This window comes from Lagopus muta, chromosome 4 (assembly GCF_023343835.1).
Source record: "Lagopus muta isolate bLagMut1 chromosome 4, bLagMut1 primary, whole genome shotgun sequence".
Lineage (NCBI taxonomy): Eukaryota > Metazoa > Chordata > Aves > Galliformes > Phasianidae > Lagopus > Lagopus muta.
In genome coordinates, this window is record NC_064436.1 from 32,112,147 (window position 1) to 32,129,841 (window position 17,695).

The 17,695-nt window shown below is 38.6% G+C and overlaps 1 protein-coding gene across 2 annotated transcripts in view; it reads right to left on the minus strand.

Annotated features, from left to right (window-relative positions):
• Positions 1-2,629: 2,629 nt before the first annotated feature.
• The window catches only part of UBA6 (ubiquitin like modifier activating enzyme 6), a 29,659-nt gene continuing 14,593 nt past the window's right edge, over positions 2,630-17,695 (minus strand). For both annotated transcript variants that reach the window (XM_048942698.1, XM_048942697.1), the window contains 17 exons: positions 17,587-17,667; positions 17,129-17,206; positions 15,685-15,866; positions 15,100-15,205; positions 13,927-14,016; positions 13,740-13,820; positions 13,033-13,161; positions 12,163-12,214; positions 12,003-12,066; positions 11,303-11,372; positions 10,070-10,141; positions 8,953-9,070; positions 7,811-8,004; positions 6,466-6,593; positions 5,646-5,733; positions 5,212-5,306; positions 2,630-2,880 (listed from right to left, as the gene is read on the minus strand). In XM_048942698.1, coding sequence (XP_048798655.1) covers positions 2,745-2,880; positions 5,212-5,306; positions 5,646-5,733; positions 6,466-6,593; positions 7,811-8,004; positions 8,953-9,070; positions 10,070-10,141; positions 11,303-11,372; positions 12,003-12,066; positions 12,163-12,214; positions 13,033-13,161; positions 13,740-13,820; positions 13,927-14,016; positions 15,100-15,205; positions 15,685-15,866; positions 17,129-17,206; positions 17,587-17,667 — 1,764 coding nt within the window. In that variant the 3' untranslated portion in view covers positions 2,630-2,744. The remainder of the gene's footprint in view (positions 2,881-5,211; positions 5,307-5,645; positions 5,734-6,465; positions 6,594-7,810; positions 8,005-8,952; positions 9,071-10,069; positions 10,142-11,302; positions 11,373-12,002; positions 12,067-12,162; positions 12,215-13,032; positions 13,162-13,739; positions 13,821-13,926; positions 14,017-15,099; positions 15,206-15,684; positions 15,867-17,128; positions 17,207-17,586; positions 17,668-17,695) is intronic.

Below are 17,695 nucleotides of genomic sequence, written 5' to 3' on the forward strand. Positions count from 1 at the left end.
AGAATATTTTGAAGGATTGCTCAATGTACTTGAGCACAAAGGTAGCTGCTTCCTCACTGTTACAGGGAGATGCCTTGTTCCAGCTGCTGCACAAGAACGCAGCATCAGTCCTAGACACTCACAAGCTTTCACTACAAAGACAAAAAGCAGTTGTGAGATCCAGGTGGTGTAACACATCTCTGCACTGGCAGCACTACACCAGTACTGACAACAGTGCAGATCTGGAAAGAAAAACTCCCAGCCCACAGCTCGCTTGCCCAGTTTGAGTGAGCCCACTGAACACTTGCTGGAAATGCTGGAAGAAAGCAGTATTTGACTGAGAAATGGGCTGCAAACAAATCCTCACTGAATCACCTAACTTCATGTGAGTGAATGCATTTACATCACAGCTATCAGCTACTCAGAAAGCTATTCATTTCAAAATGTGAAAAAACGTTTTAAGAGCCACTTGACGTGTCCACTTCGATATGAAGTTCCCTTAGGTAATATCTTGTTAAGAAGTTAACTTACTTTCAGAAGATTTTAAGTCCGCTAGAAGTATCTGGAGATGTGCTTTCTCAGTTTTTCTGTCTCAAATTGAGAAGAATCCATCTGTGGAATGGACACAAATCCTACATACACTCAATAAGAGCAGTACCAGTCAGTTCTGCTCCAGCCTGCACGTGGAATTTTTAGCAAGGGTCTCACAAAGCCGTATGCACTGTTATCTGCAAGAGTCATTCTGTTAACTTTACCTGAGGTCCTTCAGGTAGCCTTCAAGCAAAATAGCGAGACTAATACTAGTTTGCTCTGCTGCATACCTCAAAAGCAGGAGCACACCAGTGTGTGCACCCACTCAGAAATTCATTTCTTTCCCCAGCTCATAGCTGTGAGAGGTGACAGTGCTTTGTTTTAACCTGACCATTTAAGTAAGTGATCCTTAGTAATAATCAGCAATTTTAGTTTAGGCTCTAACGTTGTCACAGGCAAACATATTGCAGTTGTTATTTAAAGTGCAAACTTACTGTCTGCTTGTGCCGCCTTTGCGCTCCAAATGTAATCTTTTGTCCAGTTTCAAAAAATATTAAGTTTTTATTTAAAGAAATAGGCTACTTTAAAATGTACTATTACTCATCTAGAAAATGAGATCTATGAACTCTACTGACTGTAAAACTATATATACCTTCACAAATATATTCCACATGTAAGACTAAATCCCAAATAATTATGTTGATTCCAGATATTCAGTTCCATATATCTCGTTGTTCAAGTGACCAGCTTAATATCCACTGTTTCTGGCTACAACTGTCTGAGAAAGGAAAAACAGGTAAAATTCCCAAGCAATAATGTTCATTAAATGTGAAAATATCCCTAAATCTTAATAAGAGATGCTCAAGGATAAATGCCTAAGTAGTCATCACCCTTTTGCAACATCTGGAGGATTCAGAGATGAGCATTCTCCATTTCTGAAGCTTAAAAACATCGCAAGGTTTTTTCTAGTTTGTAGGATCTGTTTTTATCCTAACCCCACTTCACTCTCATCACTAGGGAATAATAAAATAAAGCTACCCTCAACCCCACCCAAACTATCAGCTTCATTATCTCATGTTTAAAAGATAATGTGGTGTTATGGTGCTTCTGTAACACACCTCTGCCTCCTGCAATGTAAAATTAGTTTTTAATTATTTAAGCATATTCTTTATACCAGATATCCTACTAACAGATTGAGATGATGCCAATTCAGTGCACTGCAACTCAGACTCACACTGTGGACAGGTGTGCAGCATAACCATTCACTATAAAGAAATGGTACCAGAAGGAGCAGCCAAGGGAACATCATTTGCTGTGACAATCATCCAGGGCCATTTGCCTTTACCTCTTTTGAAGTAATTTCTTGCCTCAGTGCTCTTAATTAGGTAAGGGCAGAAAGGCTCAACCACACCGACTATTTTCTCTTTCTTGAAGACAAAGTTTTATTGTCTGAAGTGTTAACTCAGCTCTCCGATAGGGTTCCACTTTCCCCATATTGCAGTTTTCCCCGAGGAACAGTCTTAGTGCATACAGTGAACAACTCCAGCTGTCTTGATTTCAGGGAAGTTATGACAATTTACACCTATTCAAGACCTGGCTCCCTACGTTGCCATATAAAGACTGACAGAACAGCCACTCTGACATGCGGCATCACTTACAGTTCAGAAGAGAGCACCACCAACAAAATAGAAAAATGCATTTGCTTTTAAGTGGATGTTTAAACATTTTGAATGGATTATCTCTCATGTGGATGCCAAGTCTGAATTCTCATTTGAGAATGAAGTAACACGTGAAATGGATTTGACATGTTCTTAGAACACCAGGAGTATCATAAGATAGCCATTTCCCCAGTTTTTGTACTCTTCTCTGAGCAGCTCAACTTATACACAAAGGACAATTCATTCCGTTCACCACTCTTCTTGCTTTCTTCAGCTCCCCACTAATGAACATAAATCTTGTTTTTAAGGTAAGGACTGTACTGGACATTCCATCTTGTAGAGTGACCAATCCTCCTTTGAGCAAACTAGTTTGAAGATAATGGGAACAGATGAAACAAATCCAGTTTGTCTTCAGCTCAAAGCCACCAACTTTCATCATTTGTTTTAATTAAGGCTTCACCAAAAAAAAAAAAAAAAAAAAAAAAAAAAAAAAGGATAGTACCATCTTTAATAACTGAAAATTAGCACACTCCTTTCAAAACAAATGGTCCTGGAGTGACTTCTGTATCTCTACCATCAATTGTCTTCCTGAACAAAGTAGTATCTCACTGGTGGCCCTGGCAAGTCTTCATCTCCATCAGTCTCTGGAGCAAACGATACTGTCAAGTCCACATACTTTTTGTCAGCTGATGGCTTCACAAGCTTTTGCATCCTACAAGGAAATGAATAACAGTTTAAGATAAAAGAAGGAATTGCAGTGTGAATTCAGAGCCAAATAAGGACTAATTTCATTACCAGAAACCACAACAACAGAGCACGAGGCTTCTTTTAATGTCGACACAAAAGTTGTTCCTCCCTTTCAGCTACAGCAAATAGCATTCTGCTACCTCTGACAAACTTTTCAGCCTGCTAGTGAGCTACACTGCTCACTAGTGCTCAGTACAAACAACAGGAAATGGGCAGTTTCAGATGGGATTCCTCATGCACATGATTTCTCATTGACATCCTACTGAGATACAACACAAAATTAGTTTTCTGCCCAGAATTCTGGTTGGGAAGTAGGATCAAACTCTCGGCCCATCCACAGTGGCAGCTTTTAGTACTTTATTAGGGAGACCCACTCCAGTGCAAATATCAGATGTGCAGGAAAGTGATTCTGTTGAAATTAAGACTTTTCAAGTCCCTGAATTCTGAACGTGAATAGCTAGGAGGGGGGAAAAGCATCATCTTTAATGACCACAAAGTGAGGTCATTAAACGTGAGCATGAGACGTTTCAGCGCTGCTTCCCCTTTTAGCTCTCTGTACTTTTATTACTGCAACAGAAGCCTCAAAAGATACTGCTAGCACTGTGAAGTTGCACAATAAATACTTCAAGCTCACTTTCATTACCTATCTTTAGATGTCTCAGAACTACTTTCTCGCTACTTTGGAAAACTAGTTCACAAGGCCAGCTCAAATGGCAGCAGGCTTGAAGAACACATTCATTCTGATTCCCTGTAGGACACGAGAGAAGCATTTACTTCTTGCTATAGTTTAGGATGCAGGACAGAAAGCTGCTATCCCTGAAGTACTTGTTCTCTTGCAAGAACACAAAGTTAGCCTCTTTTCAGCAGAGGTATTGATGTCACATATATTTGCATGAGGAAATTTCAAGTTACAGAGCAAGGTGATAACCACGTCTCTAAAACCTGTTTCTGAGGCGTATTCTACCAGTGGAAGCTGAAATTCTGAAATGAGATGGTCTAGTAATGCTTGCTGTCATATTACAGAATCAGAGGATCATTTTTGTTGAAAGGGTCCTTCAAAGACCATCAAAGTCAACCACTCCTCACATGGCAAGAACATATTTCACTAGATCAAGTTGCTCTAAGCCCCACCCAACCTGACCTCAAATTTATGTCAAGGGATAAGCCACCCAAGAAGAAAGATTTTAAGCACCTCAAAAACAACAACAACAAAAAAAAACAACACACAAATAAGACCAGAGTTTGCTGTATACATCTTACAATGCTTTTGGGACTGCTTGTAACAGCATCCCAAAAGAGTGGTAACTACACAGAAAGCTTGAATAATGTCTGGGGCTTAACAGAAATTCTGAATATTATTACAAAAGGCAGCTTCAAACCATGCCTTTGATTTTGTTATACACTCCAGTCAGTCAAAATTACAGCCATGTAAGAAGGAACATAAGCAATTTATTCTGAGGTAGGCTATATGCCAGGCACCCTAAAGGTAGCATCAATTTTGGACTCTTCTCCACATCAAAGTCATCCCTTTGCTCACATGTATACTACTTTCTCTCAAGTAGATCTTTTGTCTCAAGCAGACAACTGATCAATGCAACTATTTACTCAGCAATGTCAGTGAGCACTGACCAGCATACGCTCCAGAAGAGCTATGATTGACAAATTTTGAGCTAGCAAAGTTCAATCAACATATATATGAATCACATCTAGCTACCCTTTTGCAAAGGCCTAGCAATAAAAAAATAATGCTCTGCCCTCATACCTTCCAACTCGATGTGCCCTGATTTCCTATCAGGACACATCACTGCAAACCCTTGCAAACTTTTCAGTTTTAAAAGGGCTGAAGTGAGCTACAACCTGAAGGAATTACCACAAACTTTAACAGAGTACCATAAATCTCAATCTGCAACCAACACGTTCATTCCTTCCTGAATGTCTTCTGCTTTCTGGACTAAGCTGATAAATATCACCATGAGTTCTAAGCCTGATTAAAAAGGATCAGTTTGTCTTATTCTGTTAAAACCAAAGCATATTATTTCTCCCCAAAATTGTCAGACTTCTTTGGCTTCTCATGCCAGCGTCCATCAGTTAGAGCAGCATTTTTAAATCTTCTTCCTCAACACTAAGTTAACTTACCTTCTCCTCCAGCCCCCAAATATTCAATTCCCAAATATAAGTAACTAGCAAATGCTTGGGGAGAAAACACTGCTGTCAGACCCACAATCTTGTGTTATACCAGTCAACATGATTTGTAGGTGCACTCACGTATCTAGATCCATTTTCCAGTTATACTTACGTCAGCTTTAATCTTTTAATGTGACCTGGCATCACAGGAACATACAGCATTTTGACTCCCTGTACAACCATAGTTGGTTCAATTCCGTATTTCTCCTGGAATTCACAAAGCACATTAAAGGACTGCGCTGACTGCACAGACCAGCAGGTACAACCGATGTTCATACTACATCTAATGACTGAAAACTATAGATCTCAGGCAGAAAATATGCTAATGCATGGACACTGATGTGTTATTAATATACAATTGAACGAGTGGATTAACAAAGAACTTGGGATGTATTTTACTTAGACTCAACCTCCCATTGACATCAATTTTTTCTAGAATTATTCTGGTTTAAATAATAATTTGACAAATGCAAAAAAGCCAATAACCCCAAACAAGAAGGTTCTATCTTCTCATCTTGCATTAACCCAGTGCAATAGGTATCTTACTCTGACAGCGTTTATGAAGTCCAACAGTGTAAAATCCTCCTTTCCATAAACTGTCCACCTGTCCCAGATGGTAAATGATATCCCATTTCTGTTTTAAAGAAAGAATGATTCTTTGTTACTTTAGAATGTGAACTCAGGCATTTCCTTTAACTATATATCAAAAAATTGCTACCTCTTCCCATGATTTGCAGTTTTATCTTAATCTCTTCCCTCCCTGATGCCACTTCTCCAGCTCTTTCACCTGCCTAAGCACAAGACAAAACCTGACTCCAAGTGAACACAGTATTGGGTAATGAACTTTCTGTTTTCAGGCCTGTTGAAAAACAGGTTTTGTACTGACCACACGTTACAGTCTGAGCATACAGGATGTTTATTAATAAGCAGGTGACACATTTATCTCATCTAGATTTTTAGAGCCTAGCTACCAACAGCTTCCACTGAAAAGCAAAATAAACCCTTAAAACCACTAGTTTTAAAATTAGGACAGAAGTGTTTATCAGCTGCATTTCCAAACAAGGAGTTCTCAAGAGATGCATTATTGGACATCCTTGGCAGTACTGAGAATTTCAGTTACATTGTTAGTAGTAAATGGCTAATGGAGCTTGATAGCAAGCACTAAGTGACCAATCTTCAACCTCAAATATCCGTAACATTAGACCAGAATTTGAATGCGAACTTTGATTCCACCGCATTTCTGCTACACGCACACATACAGCACTGATCTGATTCTGAACTTAATAACTGTACATGTCTTGCACTTGTTTTAAGTGACAAATAGCATGCTTCCAGAATATTACCCTTCTACCATCATCCTTCCTACCTGATTTCAGTTCTTCTTACTTTAGCTGTTTCTGTGAAGACCATTATGGGAATGGCTAGGTTCAGAAAACAGTTCTTGTATGCATCAGCTGGGTAACCACCCACAACTTTGATGAGTTCCAGTGCAACCTGCAATAAATAACAATCACGTGTTTCCTAAGACCAAAAACAGGTGTTGTATCATCAACACTAATTTAGTTAACAGACCACACAACAATAAGCAATATGCGTTGTTGAGATGAGCCTTTGTACAACCCACAGATTCAATCGCATATGAAGATGCAAACCAAATACGCCACAGAAACCAACTCTGCTGCAATTACTTAAACTGTTCAGAAATACTCCTTCTGCAGGAACTCCTGCAAACTTTTACAATTCTAGACACTCCCAACAAAGCATGTAGTTCTGTTGAGGTGCATGGATGTGAACTACTGTGGAACAGATCCTTACTACTCTTGACACTAGCACTCTGATGGAAGCTGTTAAGTGCAGAAAACAAACCAAAACTCTATTATTCCTCTTTCTGGACAATGAGAAAGGAATGATCAGGAAAGGATCAGAAACAAAAGCACCGAGGGTTGACTACAGCTAAAACCAGACGGACCTTCTGTACTGCTACACAAGAAAAATTGAAGAATATGTCCCAGTTTTGACCACGGTAGTAGCAGATGTAGTGCTGTGATTTAAATTTAGGAGGAAAATCGTGCAGATACTACACTGAAGTTTGAGTTGTTGCCGAGCAGTACTTACACTAAGTCAAGGACATTTCAGCCTCTTGTACCATCGTGCCAGTGAGGAGCAGGGGGTGCACAAGGAGATGGGTGGGAACAGAACCAGGACAGCCAACCCAAACTGGCCAAAGGGATATTTCATACTGTATGGTGCCATGCTGAACAATAATACTGGGGAGAGTCGTTCAGAGACTGGCTGAGCACTGGTTGGCAGGTGGTAATTAGGAGTGCAGGGAGAAAAAGGGAAGTGATGTACAACCCTTCTTATTCAACCCTTACCACAACCCAAGAGTTTTACCTTTTTTCCCCTAAATCACTCAGCCAACCCACTGCAGGGGAATATGCAAAATGGGTGTGTGATGCTCAGCTGCCTGCTCTGCCAGGTTAAATCACAACGAAATCCACGTTTGAGATAAAAGTATTTATTACCTATCAGACTAATAACTACCATTATAGTAGAGATCACAATGATGTATTCATACTGATTTTTAAGCCTGCTTCTTAAAAGAGGTTCTGTCAGCATAGCATTAACGAATATCCAGATAGCAGTGGTTTTAGGCAAAGAACAGTAACTGAAAGAAATACTACATTCACTATTTTTAGAAGCATACTCACCAGCCCTGAAACTGCAGCAGTAGCTGTTGCAATTGCAGGAATAATCTTGCCAGCAATGCGCTTTGTTTTGAATCTATCAGCTGGTTCAATGTTGTACATCTTGGCTCGCAAGTTTGATGCTGCTGTTATGAAATCTACATGTCCGTTACTATCATCATCTTTTTCAAAGGCAATGGGCTTCATTTCTAAGTCATCTGTACGTGGACGAAAAACAAAAATGATTATTAGAAAAACAAAAGGATCCTAAGCTTAAGTTACAGGCAATTAGAACTTCAACAGATATTTTTCATGTTCTGGAGCTTGGTACTCAACTTATAATTGTACTTGCCTTTCCATGCTAGAAGGGGAAATTCCCATACCAGCACCTGCCATGGTTATTGTTAGATGTGAGCAACACATGAATTATCAAGAGGTCCAGAATACTGTTTTCCTTTCAACACCATGAATTAATTTTGGATGGTCCTGTGGATGTTTCTTATTAAACTCTACTCATATAGCTCTTCTCCTATAAGAATTCCCTCTATGAGCTTTGTTTATATGCAACTATATTGGTATGAACTCAGAAGCATGGTAGACAGAGATTAGGGCTCTCCATGGGATGGGCCAGAGCTAAAATAATCTCTCCACTGCGGAGGTTTTAGCCCTCATGGCCTACAGATGCACAAATGCAGTTCTTGCACAATGACCTCTTAATGTTACCAAATGCAACAAGATTCAAAAATGCACATTTTAACATAACTAAAAGATACTGATGAAGATTATCAGCCTTCACAATTTAGGACAATTTCAGATTGATTCCTGCAAGAAGTAACTCTCAGCCTTCTCATGCTGAACTAAAATATCCAGCTGTAATCTACTCAGGATCTTTCTCTTCCTTCAAGTTTAATGTGCCAGTACCTGCTCACAGTTAGCACAGCTGTCCTTACATGGTAACATAGCAGAGAATCATATAACACTGAATTACAAGATGCCTGCAAGTTTTCAGGTCAAGCAATTAGGACAATTACCTGCACAGTACTTCAGAAAGCTTAGCAATCAGCTACCTACTTCTTACAGAATTAAACAACTGCTTTATCCAAAGACCTGAATGCAGTGCAATTGCAAGATGTCACTAAGCTAGAAAACTAGTATGCACTACTCACTTTGCAGAGCTTCATTGGACAGTATAGACTTCTCCAGCTGGAAAACAGCATTTCTTTCATCCTCACTGCTGACTGGAATATGATCGGGTTTTCTTGCAGTTTCATCAGTCTGTACGACCTGCAAGTGCGTAGTGTTTAAAGGAATAAAATACACGCACTTTGTACAAAGTAAGTCTACTAAATTTTCTATGTTCCCTGCAGTCTTCCCCACCCAGGTATGAGAGACATGGACTTACTAGAGCAAGTCCAGCCAAGAGGCATAAAGATCATTAGGGCAGTGGAGCATCTCTCATATCAGGAAAGGTTGAGAGAACTGGTGCTGTTCAGCCTAGAGAAGAGAAGGCTCAGCAGGATCAAAGTATATAAATATTTGGTAGCAAGGAAGTACAGAGCCAGACTCTTAATTGGTGCCCAGTGACAGGACATGGGGATAAAGGAACAAACTGAAGCACTCAAAATTCCATGGGAAACAATGTTTGCATTGGAATAGACAGCTGCCAGAGATCTTTACATACATCAGCCATTTTGTGGTTCTATGTCAAAACAGTTTTTTGTTTCATGATGCAGGCATTCACAAGGCAAGTATTAACACTGGGCAAGAAAACATGAAACTACCTTGGGAAACGTTATCTATGACTTTTGAGTGGTAACAAATGCTAACCACCGCACAATAACACTTCAGCTATTTTGAAGTTAACACTTAAAAAACAAACATAAAAGTAAAGATACTTCCATAAAACTACCTAGAGAGAAATTACAAGTTTTCTCTAACCAAGGATGGCTTTAGAGTTGCTCATGAAGCACATTTTTCTACTTTTATTACATAAATACAACCTTGTATAAACTTAAAAACCTTACTGACTCAGCATCACACGTGCACTGAAAAAGCTACAAGTCATTTGCACAATCCCCCCCCAAAAAATCCACTTTGCAGTTAGCATCTGGTGCACAGACACCCTAGATCGATCAAGCTGAAGCAGTCCTACATGTCCCATACTTGTTTCCCCAAAATTCATTTTCATTCATGTTTATTTCAGACCAGCATTAAAGCACAGAGTAGTGGAGATAAGCAACACTGTGTGGATTATGTTTTCTGGGAACTTAAAATCATACTTACTTTGTTTGAAGGTCTGAACTCTGGTACCTCCACAGACGAAGTTATCTTCAGAATAGTTTCTTCTGACAAATCCTATTATTGTTTTGAAAACAAACAAACAAACAAAAAATGATTTCAATTTATATCAACTGAAAAAACCCTCTGCAAAGAGACTTTGTTTGCAGGACCATTTAAAAGAATACCAAATACGAAAATAATCCCAGAAGCAGACGGTGGTGTTTCACTGAAACATCATCACTGAAACTTCAGATGAGGTTTACAGTGCACAAGACCTGCAGAGGAATGAAGTGCCTAGCACTTAGCAAACTGAGCCAAACTTATACCTCTGGGAAATCAGATTACTCCTGTAGCCATATCAATATGTAGAGGCAAAAATTTATTTGTACAAAATGTCAGATATGTATGAAATACAGCATGATAGCTGCACTGATAGAGATGCATGTAAAAATAGGTATAAAAAAAATTAAGTCCAAGCATTAAAAAAACACAATACATTTTATATGATGTTAAAATGGTATGTGTTTGTTCACAGAGTACTGAAAACAACTGGGACACTCCAAGACAGCATAAACACTTGTTATATTTTGATTTTTGCTGTTTGCAGCACAAATGGCAGGACAGTTTTCCTGGGAATTTTGCTCTGCAATGCACAGCAAGTCTGACTGGCCTGGCATCAGCCTTACTGCACAGCACCTGGATGGCACAGCTCTGTCCAGGGTCTCCTAATTGCACATAAGGGAACCTTACTCGTGCACAATACTTGAAGTAGTTAAGGACATAAGAAGCAAAATGTAAACGTGTGACTTGCAAGAAGATCCAGTTAGACAAGACAAAGGCTAGCATGAAAAAGGATAAGCAAGCAACAAAGCGGCTGTAAGTAGCAAAAATAACTAAAATAATAACTCCTCAGCAAGATTCCTAATATGCTTTAAAAATGCCTGAAAAAGATCTTTCAATGCAGTTATTATATTACATAGGAAAAAGTCTGTCAAAATAAGGATTTACGACTTAAGAGCTTACTGAAAATACCTAACCTGAACTACTCATGCATTTTTCTGGTTTGTAATTCAAATGAAGACAAATATGTATAAACAGCTGCTGAATAACCCATGCTGATGGGCAGATTAAGAATCATTTTAGTTTTGCAAAGGACAGGCAACCGGATGCTGGATCAAAATTGTATGAGTATATACCCAGGTTATGAGATAAGAACACTACTGCAGTATTGATTACCTGTTCTGTGAAAGGAACACAGTACACTGTAGCGAAGAGTTTTGCTGCACTCACAATGAAATCATAGTGCCTACAGTGGAAGATAATTTTTAATTTTTTTAAGTTTCAATTACCCACATGCACATTTGCAATTATATTCACAGAGATCTTGCAAATATACACAGAGAAAAAGAATTTCTAACCTTCAGAGCACATTGTCTAAAATAAAGATTTTGAGGTCCTCAGAAGTCTTCCCCAAGATTAAGTGACATTTTATGAGTGTGAAGTTATTTAATGCTAGGATTAACTGTATTTTCGTAACCCCTGCAGTCAAGAGAGCAACTACAAAATCTTACACAACATTAATGCGTGGATAAAAACCTTCACCTCAAAAATTCTCTGATACTTAAGAATGATCTCAATTTTCACCCACACAGAGAATGAGGAGTGTTTCTTTAGTCACACAGTAAACAAAATCTGTTGTTCTAAGCCTTTTCATGCTAGGTAGATATTGTCAGAACTTCTCCTAGCACCCTCTGATCTCATGTCAGAGTTAAATTACCTGTAGTAAAAGTTCAAGATGGTTCACTCAGTCTGCAACTATATAAAACTCTGCACTAGTACACATCAAATTATCAGCCCAACTTGCAGTGCCATAATGCCACTGCTCTACTATGGGGTCAGCTTCACAGGGTATTTTAAAATGCAGAGCAATACTTACACAGGATCATTAAAATCAAACTTCACTGGGAAAGGCGGCCTCTTTGGTGACTGCCAGAACAAACCTGGTTAGAAGACAGAGTTAAGATGAAGTCCTACAACAGCAACACATGACACGTGCCATGAATTCACAGGAGGCACACGGAGGTGTTTGCACTTACTTCCATCTTTTAACCGTGTATCAAGGGGAAATGAATGAAGAAGCTGAAGAGCCTAGAAGGAAAGACAGTGGCTTTAGCAGTTTGTCAGGCTGACGCAACATCACAAAATCAAAATCTCCTTTTTAGTAATAACATGAAATCTTTACACATCTTTTAAGGCTCTCCAATATGTACCACAAGTCTTAAAGAGTTAAGAAAATCTAAGACCCCACCTCTCACCTCACCAGTCCCAGGTCCAAGCAAAATAATACAGTAAGCAGAGTGTTTCCCCAACCTTATCACACCTACAGGATTCTGGCATACAAATTCACAACTGGGAAAGCAACATTTTCAAAATCTAACAACTGTCATCACAACACAGATGTGGTACTTTTATTAATATACACTTCTTTACTACAGAATTCCCCCCATCCTCCCCCAAACACACTTGAAGCAAAATTGTGGATCACACTTGAAGAATAAGTGGCCCATATTTCAGCCAACCTTTCTTTGATAGCTTTAAGAAAAATCAAGTATACAAAGAGTTGAGTAACACAAAGTGTAGTGGGAGATAATGAAAGGTACTGTACTTTAATAAAAGATACCTAGTCAGTTGGGAAAAATGCCAACAGAACTGAATGGAGAATCCTAGATAGAGCTATTAGGAAATAGTTAATAGAATAGTCAAAAAAAAAAAAAAAAAAATAATCCTCCCAAAAATCTCTACAGTAAAAAAGAGGTAGGGATGCAATAGTTTTAGATTTCAAGCAAAGCTTGTTATTAATGAAGAAGAGAAGGAAACACATGCAAAGACTTGGAAAACTATTTATTCAAGGGTACCATGTCCCTGTCAGTCCACAGGTGCCCCATTTCCACACCCTAGTTACCTACCTTGTGGCTAAAATACTTCTCAAACTTTACTCTTGCAAGTTCCACACACTGAGTCCAATTTCGGGGTCTTCTGCTGAGTGTTTTAATAACATGAAAACAGCCTTCTAAACTCTCCCCTGATTTCATTCTCTAGATACAGAAAACAGATAAACAGATACAGAAAAATAAACAAATATTTAAAAAGATTAGTCACAAAAGTGAAACAGCAAGTATGACCTTATTGAGTTGTGGGTAAAAGGAAAGGGAAGGTCGCTTTGTGAACATTAACCTTCATGTGATCTCTTCCCTATGGGTTCTCCACAGAACTGCTGTCCGCTTGTTTTACTTCCAACTTCCTTGTCCAAATGACCATTAGCCATTATAGACACAAACAGATAAGTGTGCAAGTCTGATCTATTAGGTAATCAAGTTCACTCAGAAGTACATCTTCCCTTCATTTTTTCCCAGCTGACTGCACTTATGATACTTACTGTTCTTGCTAACAACCCCTCTGTTTTTAATTCCTGTATCATGTACGGGCCACATACAAGACTAGCTCTTAGTGACAGCAGAAAAATCCTATGAAACATCACCAAACGCCTTGGCCAAATAAGTTTTCAGAAAATACGAACAAAGTCAGAAAACAAATCGTACTTAATATAAATGGAAACAAAATGTTTAAAGCATTAGTTCAAACTCCAGATTTTACCCAGGCAACATTCTCCTACCTGTAAAACTTCCTCTGCAGATGGATAGGTCTGCCAAAACTTGTTAAACAATGAAGGCTTGTGAGAAAACAAACTTTCAAACTAGAAAATAAAAAAGAACAACATGGCATTTAACACCAAGTACCTCAAATACCTCACCTTCTCAAATACACAGTCATTTCAAAAGCCTGGGAACTTATTTCCTTACCTTATCTCTTGCCCACTGTATTGTATGTTCAATGGCAGCTGGAAAAGACTTCAAGGTGCAAAAAGGTATTTCCTCTTCTGGTGGATCCCGCTATATTTAAGGGGAATTGTTTGTAAGGGAAGGCTTAATAAAGTTTATTACCAATGATAGGACCAGGAACTTCAAGGCTACACAAGTTTCCAACACCACTATTATAAAATACAAGGTAGCTCATTTATGCCTAAACAAAGAAGGATAAAACAAATTTTGTTTTATGAAGAAGCATCTGAACAACACAGGAAGTAAAACTCAATCCTAACACACAAAGAGCAGAAGTAATTACCAGCCAGTTTATCCCAGGTGTGCAGCTCACATTCACATACACTTGCAAGGTAAAACCACCCTGTCTCACAAAGCCTGAAACATTTTTTTTCCATGGACTACAGTAAAGCTGTAAGAATTATCAACATCAGTGCTGCATGGCAAGTGTAGCACTTTCATAGGAACTTAAGTTGTGGAAAACCGCAAGGGTTTGGGGGTAACTTCCTTCCCCTCCATTTACAAAGAACTGATATGCATCTTCATACAAACATGCAGACTAATGTCTACTACTGAGACTTGTGTTTCTCCTGCCTGCCTTTAGAGATAGTATCACCAAGAACAGAACAAACAGGCAGAAAATAGCTCAAAGAAAGAAAACCACAAGCAAAAAAACAGCTTGCGTTCTTACTTTGAAGGGATCTTTGGGGGAAAAAATACAGTCAACTTCTTGTCAAGCACTTAAGTCATGCAAGAAGGAAGTCCTTCTTTGGCCTGATGCGGTATTCAGACCTTATTCAAATGAACTCAAATTTGTCCAAGGCATCACTTCAAGACTGTGAGTTACATTACAAAATTTTCTCCCTCCCCTTTCAAAAGAGGGGATAAGATTTCTTTCATCATTCACAGAGCTTTTAATTATTGGCCTAGATGTAATCACCAGGTAGGTAGAGGGCACAGTACCACCAGTCTGCTCAAATTTTATTTCTCATGGAGCTTTTCTTCAGAATCCAAGGAAATAATTACTTCCTAATAGGACTGAATCTGAACAAGTCAAATAAGCCACTTATTTTAGACAGATACATAAACAATTAAAGAATCATACTGTACCACTGGACTAGCTACAGCAAAAGTTGGTAGTCATAAACAACTTACGTGACTATTATATGACTCTGTCAGATGAGGCACAACAACTTCTGTGTGTCCTTTTGTTCCCATGGTTCCAGAGTCTATCAGAGGACGCAGGTTTGCTACACAACGACTGATATGAAAAGACAGATAATCAGGATACAGAGTTATCTCTACACCTGCTTTGCAGGCATCACCAGAGCACAACCCAAACAGTCACTAGGGACCTTTCAGATCAGCAGAAAGCTTAAAACTCAAGAAAAGAACAGGTTAAATAAGATGAGCTACTTCAAGTTACGTCACGTCACCATAAACCAGTGCCAATCTACAATTCATTTTATAAGTAGGGATTTTTACATTGAAATGTAAGTACATATTCCCATGCATAAGTAATTCAATCTGAAGACAGCTACACTTGCAATGAACAGGGACATCTACAGGTAGATCAGGTTGTTCGGTGCCTGTTGTTTACATCCTGAATATAAATCCCTTCCTCCTCCCAGCCAGCAATCTTGTCAAAGGAGCAGAGTAAATCTGAGTGAAACACTATCAAATCTTTTAAGTAGTTGCAATCCAGCGTGATTAAAAACATAAAAACAGAGGTTCACCTACCTATCAATGTATCTCCTTGCTTCCACATTGTCCAAAGCAGTCACAATCACATCTTGCTTGGTGTAGAATTCATCACTGTAAGTGTTTTCAGTGGCTGGACAAACTTTATTAATGTATGAATCAATTTTTAAGCAAGGATTGATGTTCAGAGTTGCTTCTGCTGCAGTATAGCTTTTAGGTTTCTGAAATATATACACATACATGCATATATATTATTAATATTCTGATATCAATAATATCACACCTGGTCACAAAAACATCGCTTTCATTTGCTAATCAGACAATTCACTTGAATAAAAATGCTAGAATGCAAAATATACAATAAAAGAAATTATTTACTTACATAGCTCCTTCACATGTATTTCTCTTAGGCTTCGTCTTCTGTTTTATTTAAAGTAGTGCATAAATGGCACAGCACAAACGTATCCAGTAACTGAAACAGATGCTGCCTTTCTTACTCTCAAAGCATTTTAAGATGCTTTTAAGTGCAATTCATGACTTTCAGTGGGTAAGATTGTTACTGCTACTTTGACTGTGCAGCACAGATATCAAATATATATGAACAATCTCACTACAGCTATGTGTCCCACACAAAACCAGTTTCAAAAGCCAAACTGAAATGGAATTCTCAACCTACCTGACGCTTCTATGACTTCAAAATACTGTATTCAATTATCTACAGATCACCACTAAAGACCACCACCAGAACTCAGGACAGCGTGGCTTCTGAAAGCTTGCAGAGTTCACTTTCCATTTAACTAACCATCCAAAACATAATTCATTCCCAGATTTGCCCAACAGACAGGAGGTAAAAAATCCATCCACTCGATTTTGGGCAGAGGAATCGTTTTTCCCTACTGCTGTCAAGGTTGGACCATCTTTTTTAATGCTGTGCCATGTTTGCAAATAAAGGGATATTCTCTCTGCTTTTAAGGTGTAAAAAACATTCACGCCTGATACTGAACATATGTATTTTTTTCCAAGCTATTTACTTGCTTGATAAAGACTAAATTAAGACAAAACATAGCATCTAGCTAACACTTAAGTCAAATTGTATTGTTAGTAGTAGTAGCTCAAGAAAACTTCTACTACTGCTGTCTATTTAGTTTATTCTCCCTGAATTTCAATGGTATAATAGGCATATTAATTCCTGGTACTTTCTGATGCACCACAGCACTTGCAATCTGATTCTTTCTCTGAACAGTTGAGAGATTTCATCAGTCAAAGACACCAATACAAATCAAGGTCAGATGAGTTAGGTTTACTCAACTGATACCAGTGATAATGCCAACACAGCATAGCCATCATTTAAAAATATACTGGACTCCATTACAGCTGGTCTCTGGACACAGATACACACATTCAGAAGTCGAGCTCCCGGTGGTGACACAGAACAATGAAACAAAACAACAGTCCGAGAAGTTTATTGAACAAAAAAGCCTACCTGTATGTGATGAGGTCGAAAAAGAAACTGTCTGTTCAGGTTGGATTTTTCTATCAAGTCTGGATCTGTAATTGTAACCTAAGTCAGAAGGGGCAAAAGCAATAGCTGAAGTTTATTTAAGTGTAGCACTAAGAGATACTCTTGAAGCAAACTGTACAGAAGTCAAAACAAAACACTCCTCTCATTATTTACTATGGCCCATAGCTCTGTCCATACTCATAATGTCCATTCTCATACATTTTCTCTTAAAATCAAAATACAGCAAAGCCACTCCAACTGTGTTCTGCCACTAATTGCATAATTTTACTCCACACTGAGGCCATTTGTCTCTGCGCCCAGACACTGACCTGAAACAAGGCTTTGACTTAACACTTTTTAAGTAGCCTAAGTATTTAATTCTTCCTTGTTACAGTACTTATACATAAGCAGTGTGAAATTAACTGATGCATGTGACTTACCAACCCTTTATCTTGCCCAGTACCAACACCAAGAAGTGCAAAGTTTTTCAGCATTTCACAGCCTATTGCTCCGCAGCCAACCTGAAGAGAATGAAATTTTCAGAGAAGT